Genomic DNA, 17,823 nt, shown 5'->3' with positions numbered 1-17,823 from the left:
CACTGAGCCACCGCAAGACTGCAGTGCTAACCACTGAGCCACCGCAAGACTGCAGTGCTAACCACTGAGCCACCACAAGACTGCAGTGCTAACCACTGAGCCACCACAAGACTGCAGTGCTAACCACTGAGCCACCACAAGACTGCAGTGCTAACCACTGAGCCACCGTGCCGCCCATATAAATGCCTGTTTCCATGCATTTCTTTAATGTCATGTCACCCACTGCATACGCAAAAATGTAGCATTCACAGGGACCCCCACCAGCCACAAGAATGGGGTCCCGTGTGCTCAGTGTGAATGGAGCGGTGGTGTTCATGTGTGACCATCACTTCTGTGGGCGCTGCCGTGACACATGAGTCTGCATAGGAGCTGTATACCAAAAACGGATGTGGGATTTTTTATTTTATTTATTTTTATTTTTTTTTACTATTTGGAAAAATGTGTCCTTTTTTTTATATTATACATGTATCAGAAAAAAAATATTTTTAGCTATAATGTGGTCAATATTTATTGATTTCCTTCTTCTTCCTCCAGAAACATCATTATCATGAGCTGCCGGCAGACGTCCAGGAGACCCTCGGCTCCGTCCCGGACGAGTTTGTGGCTTATTTTACATCACGTTTCCCACTTTTGCTGCTTCACACACACCAGGCTTTGGAACAGTGTGCGCACGAGAGGCCCTTCCACCCCTATTACCATTGGGCACCAGGACGTTAATGATGCCACTTGGCCAGTTTACGGGGGTCTTTATTCAGTGGGATCTGGACCCTTGTGTTTTTTTTATACAGTTAATTGCACTGCCTTATATATTTGCACAGTTATTTTATCATGGTTTTTGCTTTTAGATAATGTGCAACACAAAGGTGCCAGGTCCGATGCAGCTAATGGGGGGGTTTCCTCACAAAATTCCTTGATCGTTGGAAGGGGGTCTTCAACTTTTTAGCTGGCCTGGTGGTTTCATAAAGTTACATGTTGAGGATTCTAGTAATGGACAATTGTGCGGTAAAAAAAAATGTCATCTTATGGTATTAGTTGCCATTTTGGTGCCCCGTAATTGTGACGTTAAAGGGAACCTGTCACCAGATTTGGGGCCTATAAGCTGCCGCCACCACCACCGGGCTCTTATATACAATATGTTAGAATGCTGTATATAAGAGCCCAGGCCGCTGTGCAGAACGTAAAAATGACTTTATAATACTCACCTAAACGGACGGTGCGGTGTAGACAGGTCGGATGGGTGTCTCCGTTCTTCGGGTGCGGTGCAGACTGGTCGGATGGGTGTCTCCGTTCTTCGGGTGCGGTGCAGACTGGTCGAATGGGTGTCTCCGTTCTTCGGGTGCGGTGCAGACTGGTCGGATGGGTGTCTCTGTTCTTCGGGTGCGGTGCAGACTGGTCCGATGCGTGTCTCTGTTCTTCGGGTGCGGTGCAGACTGGTCGAATGGGTGTCTCCGTTCTTCGGGTGCGGTGCAGACTGGTCGAATGGGTGTCTCCGTTCTTCGGGTGCGGTGCAGACTGGTCGGATGGGTGTCTCCGTTCTTCGGGTGCGGTGCAGACAGGTCTGATGGGTGTCTCCGTTCTTCGGGTGCGGTGCAGACAGGTCTGATGGGTGTCTCCGTTCTTCGGGTGCGGTGCAGTGCAGACTGGTCGGATGGGTGTCTCCGTTCTCCGGGTGCGGTGCACTGCAGACTGGTCGGATGGGTGTCTCCGTTCTTCGGGTAAGGTGCACTGCAGACTGGTCGGATGGGTGTCTCCATTCTTCGGGTACGGTGCACTGCAGACTGGTCGGATGGGTGTCTCCATTCTTCGGGTACGGTGCACTGCAGACTGGTCGGATGGGTGTCTCCATTCTTCGGGTACGGTGCACTGCAGACTGGTCGGATGGGTGTCTCCGTTCTTCGGGTGCGGTGCAGACTGGTCGGATGGGTGTCTCCGTTCTCCGGGTGCGGTGCAGACTAGTCGGATGGGTGTCTCCGTTCTCCGGGTGCGGTGCAGACTAGTCGGATGGGTGCCTCCTCTTTCGGCCCTCTTTGGCCTCCTTCTTCTGAACCCAGGGTGCATGACGCGTCCTAAGTCATCCACACTAGCCGACATTGAGGCCACTTTGATCTGACAGATTTGGATGTCATGGAGGATTCATGGTGAAAAGCTGATCAGGGGCTTCAACGAGTGCACTCGATAGAATTAGGGAATGGACATTTTTTTTTGCCCAAAAAAAGGGGGGGGGGGGGGTAATATGATTCAGGGTCTACATGTCAATTTTTGCAGAATGCGATGACAATGTGTGGATAGATTCCGTGTGCAATGAAAGCCTCCATCGTTCTACATTCCGTCTCTGCCCACTGTCATTTTAAAAGAAGAAATTGTTTTCTTGAAACTATAGATTTTTTTATTTTTTTTTGCCAAAACATGAAGTTATTTTTAAGTTTAAGTAATTTATTTTGTATTTGTTGCGCATTGTATATATTTTTAAAAAAGAAACTAAAGTGAATGTGCCAATATCATGACTACTATTGTCACTTAAAAGAACAGAAAAAAAATAAAATTGTACTTTTTGTATTTGTACTGAGCTTTGGAATAAAGCAATTTACTGCACTATAATGAAGAAAAAAAAAATCTCTTCTATATCTATCTAATCTAAATAATATATCTATAAAAAAATTATAATCTATACCTCTCTATATCTCCATATATATCCTGGATAGAGGGAAGATAATGTAGTGATCACTCACCAAAAAAAAAAATCCCTTAAAGGGAAGGTGTCGTCAAACTTTTTTTCAATACCTGAAAAAAATAAAAGTAATGTTTTTGTTTAAATAATTTTATTGAGAGATGAAAAAAAATTAAAAGCTGGATATTATCCACACTTAAACACTAGGGGGAGCAGCTGCTGAAATCCTGCAGCAGAACTAGCTCACATTACAGCTGCAGTAAAAGTGGGTGGAGTCTGCTCCTGTGTGTGATGTCACCTCCCTCTCCCAATCTGGATGTTTCCATAAGGATAAAAGGGAATGATGTTTAGGATCACAGTGCGGAGCCATTTTGTTGGTGGCTGCAGAGTGATCCTAACGTCTAAATTGTCACTAAGGCATAGTGCTCCACAGTATCCTGTGCCTCACTGTATCCTGTGCCCCCATATACTGTGCTGCCGGCCAGGATCGGAGGTCCGACGCGACGTGCTGTGAGGAGGGATGATCTGCAGCCTGAGCAGCACTGTACTAGATGTCATACCGCGATCACCGCTCCCAGCCGCATGCACTCACCTTTAGACCTGCGCTCCGGCAGCCTATCCTGTCTGCCATCACAATACGAGCAGCGGAGGCCTAAGGGGAGAGGTGGTGACCGGCAGAGTGGGGAGCAGCACACCAGGATCAGTTACGGTGCAATCACCACTGCCCAGCACCGGTGCTTACCCCATCCCGGTGGGTGACAGGGGGGAAAGTGGCACACATCATACGCTGTGAACTCCACAGAGATGGTGCCGGTCTCCTCCCTCTGCTGTGATCTGGACAGCCCAAGGGGCGTATCCAGGTCACAACAAGGAGCTTTTCTGTGTTATGTATAGGGGTCGCAGTCCAACTATCAGACACAATGCCCTGAGCGCTGCCATAAAGGAGGTGAATAACTGTTACAAACACCAAATCCAAAATGGCCGCCCCCAGTGCTTCAGTAACACTAGCATTAAATAACTAAATAAACAGCAAATTTAATTTTGTATTAAATACTTGATTTCAGAATCACTATTAATACAAAAATAAAAATGCGACACCTTCCCTTTATTGAAAGGGCATCAAGCATCAATACCAGTAAAAGATGAATAGCCAGTAGCAATCCCTGCTATAAGTCCACATGATAGGCATAGTAAAGAGAATATGTAGTGCCATTCAAGTCAGCCCATCAAGGATCGGGCCCAAGATTTAGGGGAGAGGAGGAGGAACTCTATCCCACGGTGCCTTCTAGACATCTGTCAAGTCAGCAGTCTTCTCCATGATTTGAGTTTGTTCATTCATGTTTATGGGCTTACAGCCAAATGAAAACCTGAAAGTCATCTCAGAAAACTAAAATTACCACAAAACATCTGCAAAGGCTTCCTAAGCATTTAAAGTGGTCCTTTAGTCTGGTTCAGTAGGGTACACTATATAATGTACACATGAATAGATCACTGTATAATGACTATATACAGTATGTGCTACCCTTTTTGTATTGAATTACTGAGGATATTCCAATTTGAGACGCACATGTATATTGAACCAAGTGTGTTTCTAGAGAGCATGGCTAGAGCAAGTGATATGACTGCACTTATGCAGTGGCCTCATGAAGCCACATTGTCCTGCCTGCTGTGGCTAGTCATCACCATGCTGACACCACAAACTTTGATATTGCTCATCAACACCTGGGATTCCTATTGGGGGGAGGGAGGGGGTCCAGCATGTTGAAAACGTCCCCAAACACATTGTTCAGCCAACATTTGTCTGCATCCACCATAACAAAGGGTGTCAAGTGCTGCCCACAAAGGCAGTTTTCAGGGGGAGGGGAAGGAAAGGGAGTCTTTGAGAACATGCCCTTTAAAAACCACTCCTGACCAAGTAGGCATGGGTGTGGAGAACACTGGTAGTACCCGATATTGGGGCAGCCACATTGTCCACACGCTTAGGCTGGTTTCAGACATCCATGTTTTAGGTACGTGTGACATCCATAGTAAACACTGATGTCACACGTACCTATGTTCTCCTATTGTGTACTCACACGAACATTCCCCACATGCACAGAGACATGTCAGTTTTGTCTCTGGCAGCATGGGTGGCACACGGACCGCACACTGATGTGACATGGACTGGAGAAAACATGGGTTTTTGAAAAAAATATATATATTTTCTACACTTACCTGTATCCAGCGATGCTGCCTCCTGCTCCTGACCCCTGCTCATTATTTTCTTTTATTATTCACTGCAATGAGCAGCTGGGAGGAGGGGCATCGGCAGGGACAGCGCCACCGAGGACAGCATCGCTAGTGACAAGTGAGTATCCTGCCAGCATTGTGTGTACAGGGATGTCCAGGAAGTAATCGGATTTCCCAATGAACTGATGACCACCTGCGACAACTGCATTACAGCGGGTGTCACGATGGTGACAGATTCATGAAAGTTCATTGGGAACTCAGATGATCCCCTGGATGTCACTGCACAAACTGCTGTATACTCACCTGTCCGGCGCTGTCCCCGCGATGCTCCGGCTTTCAAATACTCGGGCAGTGAATAATCAATGAACATAATGAGCGGGGGTCAGGAGCAGAAGACCGCATCGCTGGATACAGGTAAATATAGAACATCTTTTCATTGCAGAGACACGTGTTTTACCCGGTACGTGTCACACGTATCCAAACATGGATGTCACGTGTAACCATAACCATGCGTGTGACTGGTACCTGATTAAACACGGACGTCTGAAACCGGCCCGAGACCTTCCCCACCACATCTTTAGAACATTTCACAACTTCTCACTTGGCGGTCTCTGCACCCAGAACTTCCCCCCCCCCCCCCTAAGTGGAGCATCCTGCCCCCTTCTGATCAAATGAGGTAGAATTTGGGGGGCTTTAAACAAAATTAAAAAAAAAGTGTACAGCCTCATTTTTAAGATCCAAATGGGCACAGAAGGCCCCCTCAAAATCCACCAATTGATGTGGCTGGTAGTATCATGTGAACAAGGCTGGACATGCCCATATAGTGCCCAGTGTGAATGAGGCTGGATATGCTCAGTGCACGCTTTGTCTATTACAGATTCTCTTGTCTCTGGCCATCAGACTTGGCCCTTTCTTGGATCTCCTCACTTATCCTTTCAGAGTCTCCCACCACTTCCTCAGCTCGCCCCCTATCTGTCGGTGTCCCCCAAGGCTCAGTTCTTGGACCCCTGCTGTTCTCCATCATCATGAAGCACTTATGATTAAGGACTTGTTTTGTTTTTATATTATTATTATTATATATTATTTATATATTATATATTATTTTTATATTATTAGTCCGAAACGCGTTTAGCCTTCATGATTTTTGAACCTACACCATCTGAATGAATTTTTTTGGTCTTCACGATGTGTTTTTAAATATGTCCAAATAAAGACTTGAATATTTTAACTTAAGAATTTGTGCCGGATCGCCCTCTCTTTTTGCTTCCTACGTTCCTTGTTACCGGTCGGGTTTGACCGAAGGATTCCGGGCACCCGCAAGGCTGAACAGTCCGGGCAGCAGGTGAGCTGAAGAAACCACTTTTTATGTTCTCCATCTACACCTTTGGCCTGGGACAGCTCATAGAGTCCCACGGCTTTCAGTATCATCTCTATGCCGATGACACACAGATCTCCCTCTCTGGACCTGACATTACCTCTCTACTAACCAGAATCCCACAATGTCTGTCTGCTATTTCATCCTTCTCTGCGCGATTCCTAAAACTGGACGAAACAGAAGTCATTGTCTTTCCTCCTCCTCACTCAACCCCCCCACCTGACATCTCCATCAATGTCAATAGCTGCTCACTTTCCCAAGTCCCGCATGCTCGCTGCCTGGGAGTAATCCTAGACTCTGCCCTCTTTTAAGCCACACATCCAAGTCCTCTTCACCTCCTGCCGCCTCTAAACCAAAAAATAAATTTCCCGGATCCGTCCATTCCTTTTCCAAGAAGCTGCAAAAACCCTAGCGCATGCCCTTATCTCCCGCCTGGATTATTGCAACCTCCTGCTCTGTGGCCTCCCTTCTAACAGTCTTGCACCCCTACAATCCATTCTAAACTTTACTGCCCGGCTAATCCACCTATCCACCTCTCCCCCCGCTACTCCCCGACCTCTCCTCTCTGCCAATCCCTTCACTGGCTTCCCATTGCCCAACGACTCCAGTCAAAACATTAACCATGACATACAAAGCCATCCACAACCTGTCTCCTACCTACATCTGTGACCTAGTCTCCCGGTACTTACCTGCACGTAACAGTCGATCCTCAAAAGATCTTCTGTACTCCTCTCATCTCCCTTTCCCACCATCGCATCTAAGATTTCTCCAGTGCCTCCCCCATACTCGGGAATGCTCTGCCACAACACATCAGACTCTCACCCACCTTGACAAGCTTAAAAAGGAACCTGAAGACTCACCTCTTCCGACAAGCCTACAACCTGCCGTAACCCTCAGTCTGATTCAGCGCCGCACAATCAGCTCTGCCCTCACCTACTGTATCCTCACCTATCCCTTGTAGACTGAACCCTCATGGGCAGGGACCTCTGTTCTTCTGTACCTGTCTGCCTTGTATTGTTTATGATTATTGTACTATTCCCTATTACATACACCCCTTATACATGTAAAGCGCCATGGAAGGATATTAAATTATAAAAATAATGATAAATAATATTAGTATTAATAAATAATAATAATTAATAATAATAATAAATCAATAATAAATAAATAATAAATAAATAATAATGGGGCACCTGAAAAAAAAACCTCCATGATTAAGATACGACAAGGCGCTGTGTACATATACAAAGACCTTTAATCTGATATTAATATACAAAAGTTATAAATTGTTATTTACATTAAAACCTGAACATGGAGAAGTGACAGGACAGGTTCTTCCTCGCAGAAATATTCAGGATATCACCCAGGTTACATAAAAGTCGCCCCCTGTGGCGGCAATGAGCGCACGTTACAGGCGGGTGAGCGGAGAATGTAGTCTGGTACGTTAAACGACTAGTTTAATACGGATCGTGGCACTTCTCAGCTCGGGATTAAAAAACACAAAAAGAAAAACCATCTGTGGCCGCCGGGGTCTGTTATCTCCTACTATAATACATAAGACTGTGCCCCCGGCAGGGAATCAGAGAAGACGGCATCCATGTTTCTGTAGTCCAGCTATGCTGAGGCTTTGACATGTATGACGGCTCCGGACCGCGTGTTCTGCAGTTTCTCCACCATGGTGCGGGCATAGCGCAGCGGCTCGACAGTTCTTTGCTGCAGCCGAACTCCTCTATCAGGCTCAGCTTGTACGTGTGGAACTCCCGCTTCTCATCAATGTAGGAGACAGCAGCCATGAGGGGACATAGGATGATCTTCGTGTGGTCCTGGAAGGAGGAGGATGAAGGTTAGCAATATGGGCAATGGTTTGGAACTAGTTATCAGCTAGGACTACCATGCTCGGGTGCTCTGTACTCTTCATGAGCAGTTGGATGGGTTTGACTTTAGTACCAGAGTATAATGGAAGTCAATGGAGAGTTGCTAGAGTTCCCCACCGACTTAGATTACACACAGGTACTTAATTCACACCCATCCTACTGCTCGTTATGAGTGCCGAGCGCCCCAAGAGCGCCAGTGGCCGCTCAACGCTAGTCCCGAGCGCCCCAAGAGCGCCAGTGGCCGCTCAACGCTAGTCCCGAGCGCCCCAAGAGCGCCAGTGGCCGCTCAACGCTAGTCCCGAGCGCCCCAAGAGCGCCAGTGGCCGCTCAACGCTAGTCCCGAGCGCCCCAAGAGCGCCAGTGGCCGCTCAACGCTAGTCCCGAGCGCCCCAAGAGCGCCAGTGGCCGCTCAACGCTAGTCCCGAGCGCCCCAAGAGCGCCAGTGGCCGCTCAACGCTAGTCCCGAGCGCCCCAAGAGCGCCAGTGGCCGCTCAACGCTAGTCCCGAGCGCCCCAAGAGCGCCAGTGGCCGCTCAACGCTAGTCCCGAGCGCCCCAAGAGCGCCAGTGGCCGCTCAACGCTAGTCCCGAGCGCCCCAAGAGCGCCAGTGGCCGCTCAACGCTAGTCCCGAGCGCCCCAAGAGCGCCAGTGGCCGCTCAACGCTAGTCCCGAGCGCCCCAAGAGCGCCAGTGGCCGCTCAACGCTAGTCCCGAGCGCCCCAAGAGCGCCAGTGGCCGCTCAACGCTAGTCCCGAGCGCCCCAAGAGCGCCAGTGGCCGCTCAACGCTAGTCCCGCGCCCCAAGAGCGCCAGTGGCCGCTCAACGCTAGTCCCGAGCGCCCCAAGAGCGCCAGTGGCCGCTCAACGCTAGTCCCGAGCGCCCCAAGAGCGCCAGTGGCCGCTCAACGCTAGTCCCGAGCGCCCCAAGAGCGCCAGTGGCCGCTCAACGCTAGTCCCGAGCGCCCCAAGAGCGCCAGTGGCCGCTCAACGCTAGTCCCGAGCGCCCCAAGAGCGCCAGTGGCCGCTCAACGCTAGTCCCGAGCGCCCCAAGAGCGCCAGTGCCGCTCAACGCTAGTCCCGAGCGCCCCAAGAGCGCCAGTGGCCGCTCAACGCTAGTCCCGAGCGCCCCAAGAGCGCCAGTGGCCGCTCAACGCTAGTCCCGAGCGCCCCAAGAGCGCCAGTGGCCGCTCAACGCTAGTCCCGAGCGCCCCAAGAGCGCCAGTGGCCGCTCAACGCTAGTCCCGAGCGCCCCAAGAGCGCCAGTGGCCGCTTAACGCTAGTCATGACCCCCCCCCCACAAGAATGATCCTGCGCTTGTTAATGCCATATAGCCAAGATATGCCGACATTTCCATATTTGCCCCATGAGCAGGATTGTTCCCAAGACCAACTTGGTCCCCACTTCCACCATGGGTACATAGATTTACACAATTATAACATGGCATATCCTAAAGATGACCACCAGGGTACAACATTGGACATGTGCCCTTTAACCCCTTACACACCTGAAAGAAGTTGATCTGAACGGTTCATTACTTAGGTGAAGGATAATGGCGCTTCTTGTACGGAACCAAGTTCTCAGAAAGGGGAGGCGAGCCAGCTCATCTCCCTCCCGGGGGGTTATGTTGGCACCAGCTTTCAGGAGATGCTCGCTCATGTAGTTCCGGAAATATTTCAATAGTGTTATCTGCAAGAGAATTTAGGTTAGGAGTCAAGTTTATTTACACAGGAACCAATATGGAAAACAATTGGTCGTCATTGACCAGGCTTTACGAAAATTGCATTTGAGGAACTTCCAAATGTTTCCCCGTGTGCCCTCCACCTCTGCCATTGGGTTGTCCAAGCTGAAGATACATTACCCTCAGTGATTACGTATACCATACCAGCCAAAACAAAAACCCTATACAGGTTCAACCAAGCTCATCTAACCAAAGCCTTCCGCCATTAGCCCATCGGAGGTGACTGCCGCCTCTATGCCCGGTGTGCTGCGTTATTAGGACTTTGGCTCACCTTCTTGGTTAGGGTGGACGGGTATGAGCGAACATTCAGGTAAGACTCAGAATTGTTCCTTTCTATGTACTGTAAGCTGTCGCCATCATTGTACATTATCAGTCGGGTGGAGTCATTGAAGAGAACGCCAACACTGTTATCACAGAGCTGGTAACCTGGGGGTTGGGTGGGGGGGGAGGAGAGGGAAGGGAAATAGGAGGGGGGGGAGGGGTAAAGGGTCATTACAAAATCCATCACTAGGGACAATAAGGGGGCAAGCTGTGGAGCGTTACATACCTAAACCATACTTGTCAGAGTAGTCCACCCACTTGCTGACCCAGAAGATGGGATTGCAGCCGGATCCTCCGCTTCCTCTGCAACATGAAAGGTCAAATATTAAATCAAAAAGGGAACACCTGTATATATTTTGGGGGGTGGGGATGGAAGGGGGGCGTCACATGTGAATCTTACCTTGACGAACCAAAGGCTTCTCAGATGGTTTGGCAGCATTGACGCTAGTGAGCTGCTCCATCATTTCGGACAGGTAGCAGTCAGCAGGCTCCGCGAACTCTGGTGGCACCATCTCCTCATCCTTGGTCTGTGCAGGTTTCTCTACCATGGGAGAGTCCTGGCCTGGAACCAGATACAGTGAGGTAATCTATGGCACTCACATAAGATATGGCCTTGGTTGAAGACCCTGCTGGCTGAGGACTCACCCTTATTATAGCAGTAAGTGGTTTCCTGAAGCTGGGGTCAAATAGTGCTAGGTGCTATTGAGAACCGTGGGGCTACAGTCAAGCAGGTGGTGGGCAGCCGGTTGGAATGTGACCACTGGTGAAGAACTCGTCGGTCATCAGCTCGTCTATGGTGGGTCTGGTGTTTGGGTCTGAGCGGAGCATTCTCTGGATGAGGGCAGCAGCGACTGGATTAATGTGCTGGGGGGAGAAAGAAGATACAAGGAGTCAGCTGCATCAGCATCAATTCTACCCAAAGGAAAGTGAATCAAGACCCTGGTCTAGAAGCCGTGATGGCACTGACAACCTCCTTGGCCCCTTTTCTGATCAGTAGGCCCAGAGCAACTTCATAGTTGGGCCTAGTAATTAGATGTTGGGGATCCAAGCAGGTGGAGGCCACTAGACAGGAGCCCTGTGAACCTGACTGACATGGCCCAATGTACCAGGGTCCTGAGAATAGATCTCTAGTCTGTACAGATCCTTCTATAGGATACATGGATAGCCCATTACAGAGGGCCACTACTTTCACATTGATTACCCATCGATATCTGATAGGCTGGGGTCCAATACTGCAGTTTTTGGTGCCGGTAACTGAAAATGCTCAACTGTGGAGCTACCTTGTCTTCTGGTACTGCCATTCAAACCAATAGGAGGCGGATGTGGAGAGGTGCAGTACCAGGTTGCAGCCACTGAGGATGAGGCAGCTCCAGGACTGAGCATTTCCAGCCACCGGCACCAAGTACAGCTGATCGGCTGGGGTCTGACACACAAGGACCCCCCCCTGCCAATCAGCTGTCCTGTGCTGGCGGTAACACTGGTCAGAAATGCTCAGTTCGGGAGCTGCGTTGTCCACTAACATGTCGCTGCACATCCATCTCCCATTCAAATCAAGAGGAGGCAGATGTGCAGTAACGTGGCCGCCATCAGAAGACGGGGCAGCTCCAGAACTGAGCATTTACAGTTGTCCGTACCGAGAACAACTCTTCAGTGGGGATGTGCAGTGTTGGACCATTGCCGATCAGCCATTGATTGCCTATCCCAAGGATGGGTCACATTTGAATGGCTATGCCCATCTCAGACATTTAGGAAATATTCATATTTGCTGTAAAGGTCTGATCAATGGACATCAGGGGGTCAGGCCCACATCCATTTCCCTTGGGCATAGACTACTATTCTGCTGGCAGCAGCACAGGATTGCTCACCATAGAGGTCAATTACTTGTTGTGATAAGTATTTAAACATTTGTAATATGATTTTATATTCTAATAAAAAAAAAATGTATAAAAAAATATATATACGTAAAGAAAGCGCCAGACATGCACAGCAACAAGCCAAAACTGCACCTATATCATTCTGTGGATAGATTATAATATTTAATCCCTTATACAGCACTGAATTCCACAGCGCTTTACATACATTGGCAACACTGTCCCCATTGGGGCTCACAATCCAAGTTCCCCATCTGTGTCTTTCAAGCGTGGGAGGAAACCTGAGAACCTGGAGGAAACCCACGCAATCAAGGGGAGAACATAAAAACCTCCTTGCAGATGTCGTCCTTTGTGGGATTTGAACACAGGACTGCAGTGCTAACCACTGAGCCACCACAAGACTGCAGTGCTAACCACTGAGCCACCACAAGACTGCAGTGCTAACCACTGAGCCACCACAAGACTGCAGTGCTAACCACTGAGCCACCACAAGACTGCAGTGCTAACCACTGAGCCACCACAAGACTGCAGTGCTAACCACTGAGCCACCACAAGACTGCAGTGCTAACCACTGAGCCACCACAAGACTGCAGTGCTAACCACTGAGCCACTATGAAATGGCAATACCCTATTAAGACATATGGCAGTCACCCCTGTAGGGAGGGTGCAGAACCAAGCACTGCAAAGAATACACAGACTGTTGAGGGGGCAGGCTCCTGTGAAACATGGTGCCGTCACGGTGCTATGCTCTACACCCGGCCATCCTTCCTTCTTACCTTTGGAATGTTGTATTCATTCTTTTTAATCCTCAGATAAGTTTCCTTTAAGCACGAGGTTTCAAATGGCGGTTTACCAACCAGCAGCGTGTACCTGGAGGGGGGGTACAGAGATTTAATCATAGCCCTTACAAAGTAACTACCATTGGCCACAAGGTGGCGATCACACCTATGGGGAATACAGGCAGTTTGGTACTTTGATTGCCCATTCATGGAAAGAAACTGCAAAGTGGGAATGATACTCCCAACTACTAGGAGTTACCTATTGCTGTAACTTACATGATGCATCCTAAGGACCAGATGTCCACTTCAAAGCTGTGCCCCTTCTTGCCCAAAACCTCCGGTGCAATATAATTGGGGGTCCCACAAAGGGTTTTCTTTCGCTCCCCATCAAATTCCACTTTGGTTGCCAGTCCGAAGTCACCTGAAAAGGTAAAATGTATCACTCAGGATCCTGACAACCCCGATACATATAGGGGGTTCAGCAATACTTTTGTATGAGAAATTATCCAGGGGTCCAATGACTACAACTCCCAGCAAACCGCGACAGCCTCAGACTTGCTTGGAGTTGTAGTTTTGACGTTTGGCAATGCATAGATTACAGAACGCATCCCTGGATAACTCCTCCTGGCAGGATCTAGTACGCAGTAATCACGTTACCGATTTTGACCTCCATATCGTCGTTCAGAAACAGATTCCCGAGCTTCAGATCCCGGTGGATCACTTTATTGGTGTGCAGATACTGACAGCCCAGGATCGTCTGCCGCAGGTAGTAGCGCGCCTCCGGCTCAGTCACCGCTTTTCTCCTCTTGTGCAATTCCAGTAAGGACTGATGAAGAATAAGTAATAAAGTATCATGTACTGAAGTCAGAAGTCTCAAGGTCACTGCTAGAACTACAACTCCCAGCATGCATCATTTACATTTTTTGCCTTTAGCTACTGAGCAGGGCCATGAAAGTCTCGTAGGTTTTACGATTGCTTGGAAAACGTTACATTCCTCACTCCAGGAGGAAATCCCTGCAATAACGCACAAACCGTCCAGAGCTGCAGTACACAGGAGCGGCCACCGGGTGGCAGCACAAGGCAGTGCCAGCTCCTGGTATGTGACTGTTACTGAGGCCAAAGAACTGGATCCAGAGGTTCTAAGCTCCAGAACCGACACCAGATCCCCCATAACATTCATATACACAGCGCCCTCTACAGGGGCCTGCAGCTGCTGCATCTCCTCTTTACACACCAAACTGTCAATCATGCAGCCCTGGTAACCTGACAACATAAGCAATGATTGTATAGGAGAGGAAAGTGGAGAGCGGGAGGGAGCGAGCAGCCAGTCCTGCTGGGACCTGTAGTCCTTTACTGTGCAAAAAGATCCACCATTAATGATTTTGGATGACGGCGGAGTAGGACTTATAAGCACCCACCCTGCCCCCCAATAAGTGGGTGCATATGGCACTATAGCCAGGGCCTGCTGGGCTCTGTAGTCCCCCCCCTCCTCCAGTGTAGGGCCTGCTGGGCTCTGTAGTCCCCCCCTCCTGCAGTGTAGGGCCTGCTGGGCTCTGTAGTCCCCCCCCTCCTCCAGTGTAGGGCCTGCTGGGCTCTGTAGTCCCCCCCTCCTCCAGTGTAGGGCCTGCTGGGCTCTGTAGTCCCCCCCTCCTCCAGTGTAGGGCCTGCTGGGCTCTGTAGTCCCCCCCTCCTCCAGTGTAGGGCCTGCTGGGCTCTGTAGTCCCCCCCTCCTCCAGTGTAGGGCCTGCTGGGCTCTGTAGTCCTCCCCTCCTCCAGTGTAGGGCCTGCTGGGCTCTGTAGTCCTCCCCTCCTCCAGTGTAGGGCCTGCTGGGCTCTGTAGTCCTCCCCTCCTCCAGTGTAGGGCCTGCTGGGCTCTGTAGTCCCCCCTCCTCCAGTGTAGGGCCTGCTGGGCTCTGTAGTCCCCCCCTCCTCCAGTGTAGGGCCTGCTGGGCTCTGTAGTCCCCCCCTCCTCCAGTGTAGGGCCTGCTGGGCTCTGTAGTCCCCCCCCCTCCTCCAGTGTAGGGCCTGCTGGGCTCTGTAGTCCTCCCCTCCTCCAGTGTAGGGCCTGCTGGGCTCTGTAGTCCCCCCCTCCTCCAGTGTAGGGCCTGCTGGGCTCTGTAGTACCCCCCTCCTCCAGTGTAGGGCCTGCTGGGCTCTGTAGTCCCCCCCTCCTCCAGTGTAGGGCCTGCTGGGCTCTGTAGTCCCCCCCTCCTCCAGTGTAGGGCCTGCTGGGCTCTGTAGTCCCCCCCTCCTCCAGTGTAGGGCCTGCTGGGCTCTGTAGTCCCCCCCTCCTCCAGTGTAGGGCCTGCTGGGCTCTGTAGTCCCCCCTCCCTCCAGTGTAGGGCCTGCTGGGCTCTGTAGTCCCCCCTCCCTCCAGTGTAGGGCCTGCTGGGCTCTGTAGTCCCCCCTCCTCCAGTGTAGGGCCTGCTGGGCTCTGTAGTCCCCCCTCCTCCAGTGTAGGGCCTGCTGGGCTCTGTAGTCCCCCCTCCTCCAGTGTAGGGCCTGCTGGGCTCTGTAGTCCCCCCTCCTCCAGTGTAGGGCCTGCTGGGCTCTGTAGTCCCCCCTCCTCCAGTGTAGGGCCTGCTGGGCTCTGTAGTCCCCCCTCCTCCAGTGTAGGGCCTGCTGGGCTCTGTAGTCCCCCCTCCTCCAGTGTAGGGCCTGCTGGGCTCTGTAGTCCCCCCTCCTCCAGTGTAGGGCCTGCTGGGCTCTGTAGTCCCCCCTCCTCCAGTGTAGGGCCTGCTGGGCTCTGTAGTCCCCCCTCCTCCAGTGTAGGGCCTGCTGGGCTCTGTAGTCCCCCCTCCTCCAGTGTAGGGCCTGCTGGGCTCTGTAGTCCCCCCTCCTCCAGTGTAGGGCCTGCTGGGCTCTGTAGTCCCCCCTCCTCCAGTGTAGGGCCTGCTGGGCTCTGTAGTCCCCCCTCCTCCAGTGTAGGGCCTGCTGGGCTCTGTAGTCCCCCCTCCTCCAGTGTAGGGCCTGCTGGGCTCTGTAGTCCCCCCTCCTCCAGTGTAGGGCCTGCTGGGCTCTGTAGTCCCCCCTCCTCCAGTGTAGGGCCTGCTGGGCTCTGTAGTCCCCCCTCCTCCAGTGTAGGGCCTGCTGGGCTCTGTAGTCCCCCCTCCTCCAGTGTAGGGCCTGCTGGGCTCTGTAGTCCCCCTCCTCCAGTGTAGGGCCTGCTGGGCTCTGTAGTCCCCCCTCCTCCAGTGTAGGGCCTGCTGGGCTCTGTAGTCCCCCCTCCTCCAGTGTAGGGCCTGCTGGGCTCTGTAGTCCCCCCTCCTCCAGTGTAGGGCCTGCTGGGCTCTGTAGTCCCCCCTCCTCCAGTGTAGGGCCTGCTGGGCTCTGTAGTCCCCCCTCCTCCAGTGTAGGGCCTGCTGGGCTCTGTAGTCCCCCCTCCTCCAGTGTAGGGCCTGCTGGGCTCTGTAGTCCCCCCTCCTCCAGTGTAGGGCCTGCTGGGCTCTGTAGTCCCCCCTCCTCCAGTGTAGGGCCTGCTGGGCTCTGTAGTCCCCCCTCCTCCAGTGTAGGGCCTGCTGGGCTCTGTAGTCCCCCCTCCTCCAGTGTAGGGCCTGCTGGGCTCTGTAGTCCCCCTCCTCCAGTGTAGGGCCTGCTGGGCTCTGTAGTCCCCCTCCTCCAGTGTAAGACCTGCTGGGCTCTGTAGTCCCTCTTACCCTCCGCCTGCAGAGCTCCAGCACCACGTAGACGAAGTCGTTGTCCTCGAAGAAGCCGTGGAAGCCGACCACATGGCGGTGCGCCAGGCTGCGCTGGATGGCGATCTCCATGGTCATCTTGTCCTTCTGGTGCGGCTTCAGCAGCATGGTCTTGGGCACGATCTTCCCGGCGTACACCTCCCGGTTACTCAGATCCGTGATCTCGTAGCACTTGGCGAATCCTCCCTTCCCGAGGAAGCGGCCGCGGAGGTAGCGGCGCCGGGTGCGGGGGTCCACTAGGACCTCGGGGATCTCCTTCACCGCCGCCGTCCCCGGGGGCTTCACTGGCGCCTGCTGCGCCGCCGTCCTGCCGTCTACCTGAGCCATGACTGTGGGGAGAGCCGAGCGCTGTACTGTGAGTGCTGCACGGAGCCTCCGGGGGTCGCTGTGTACGGTGAGCGCTGTACGGAGCCTCCGGGGGTCGCTGTGTACGGTGAGCGCTGTACGGAGCCTCCGGGGGTCGCTGTGTACGGTGAGTGCTGTACGGAGCCTCCGGGGGTCGCTGTGTACGGTGAGTGCTGTACGGAGCCTCCGGGGGTCGCTGTGTACGGTGAGCGCTGTACGGAGCCTCCGGGGTCTCTCTGCCGCCGCTGGCCGTGCGTCTCCTCCCGGCCCTTTAAGCCCTCTGCTCCCGGCCCTGCAGCCGCCGTTGGTTTTGAAGCAGAATGCGCTCTCCTGATTGGCTGATAGAATTTAAATTCCAAAGCCGCCTGCCGCGGAGCAGCATGGGAGGCTGGCGATTTAAAAGGACGGGGAGCGTCAACCAGCTTTATTAACAACTGACACGAGAATAAACGGACATAATCGTGCCGCAGAGCCAAAGCGATCGGGTGGGGGAGGGCGGATCGGTGTCTGCGGCAACGGCGAAAACCTCCACAGGGAGCGATCAGCCATACTGGGGGCACTTTATATATTCTCCAGGGGAAAATAAATATTTTTCATTCATTTTTTTATTTTATTATTTTTTTTTGCTCCTACTGGGGGGAATTGAACCTGCGATCAATTGTGCAATGTACTGCAATGCTGTAATATTAAAACGACTGATATCCCACTGCCATGTCAGTGCTGTGTGTGGGAGGGCATCAGAAGGGGCACGGTCCCCCATTTCCAACCTGTTGTGATTGACAGTGGGATCTAAGAGGTTAAATTGCCGGGAACAGAGTTATCTCCTATCACAGCAGGCAGATGAGCAATGAGCATCCAAAATACATGTACGGCCAGGGGCGGACATATCATTGGAGCAACCTGTGAGGGTGCACAGGGGCCCAAGAGGTCA

General features: G+C 51.9%; 2 protein-coding genes across 2 annotated transcripts in view; one reads left to right on the top strand and one right to left on the bottom strand.

Annotated features, from left to right (window-relative positions):
- Window positions 1–2,597, top strand: part of ERN2 (endoplasmic reticulum to nucleus signaling 2) — a 40,131-nt gene extending 37,534 nt beyond the window's left edge. Inside the window, exon 22 of the mRNA XM_075318144.1 lies at window positions 535–2,597. Coding sequence (XP_075174259.1) covers window positions 535–717 — 183 coding nt within the window. The 3' untranslated portion in view covers window positions 718–2,597. The remainder of the gene's footprint in view (window positions 1–534) is intronic.
- Window positions 2,598–7,509: 4,912 nt separating this feature from the next.
- Window positions 7,510–17,196, bottom strand: PLK1 (polo like kinase 1). The gene is given in 14 exon segments (XM_075319378.1): window positions 7,510–7,966; window positions 7,969–8,095; window positions 9,648–9,673; window positions 9,676–9,829; window positions 10,153–10,307; window positions 10,429–10,482; window positions 10,485–10,505; window positions 10,603–10,764; window positions 10,848–10,949; window positions 10,952–11,066; window positions 12,850–12,943; window positions 13,129–13,273; window positions 13,510–13,678; window positions 16,509–17,196. Coding segments are annotated over 14 exon segments (1,770 nt in total). The 5' UTR covers window positions 16,875–17,196; the 3' UTR covers window positions 7,510–7,886.
- Window positions 17,197–17,823: the final 627 nt, after the last annotated feature.

The sequence above is a fragment of the Anomaloglossus baeobatrachus genome, chromosome 7 (genome assembly GCF_048569485.1).
Source record: "Anomaloglossus baeobatrachus isolate aAnoBae1 chromosome 7, aAnoBae1.hap1, whole genome shotgun sequence".
NCBI classification, from domain to species: Eukaryota; Metazoa; Chordata; class Amphibia; order Anura; family Aromobatidae; genus Anomaloglossus; species Anomaloglossus baeobatrachus.
Note: the sequence above shows the minus strand (reverse complement) of the source record. Positions and strands in the feature narration are given on the sequence as shown.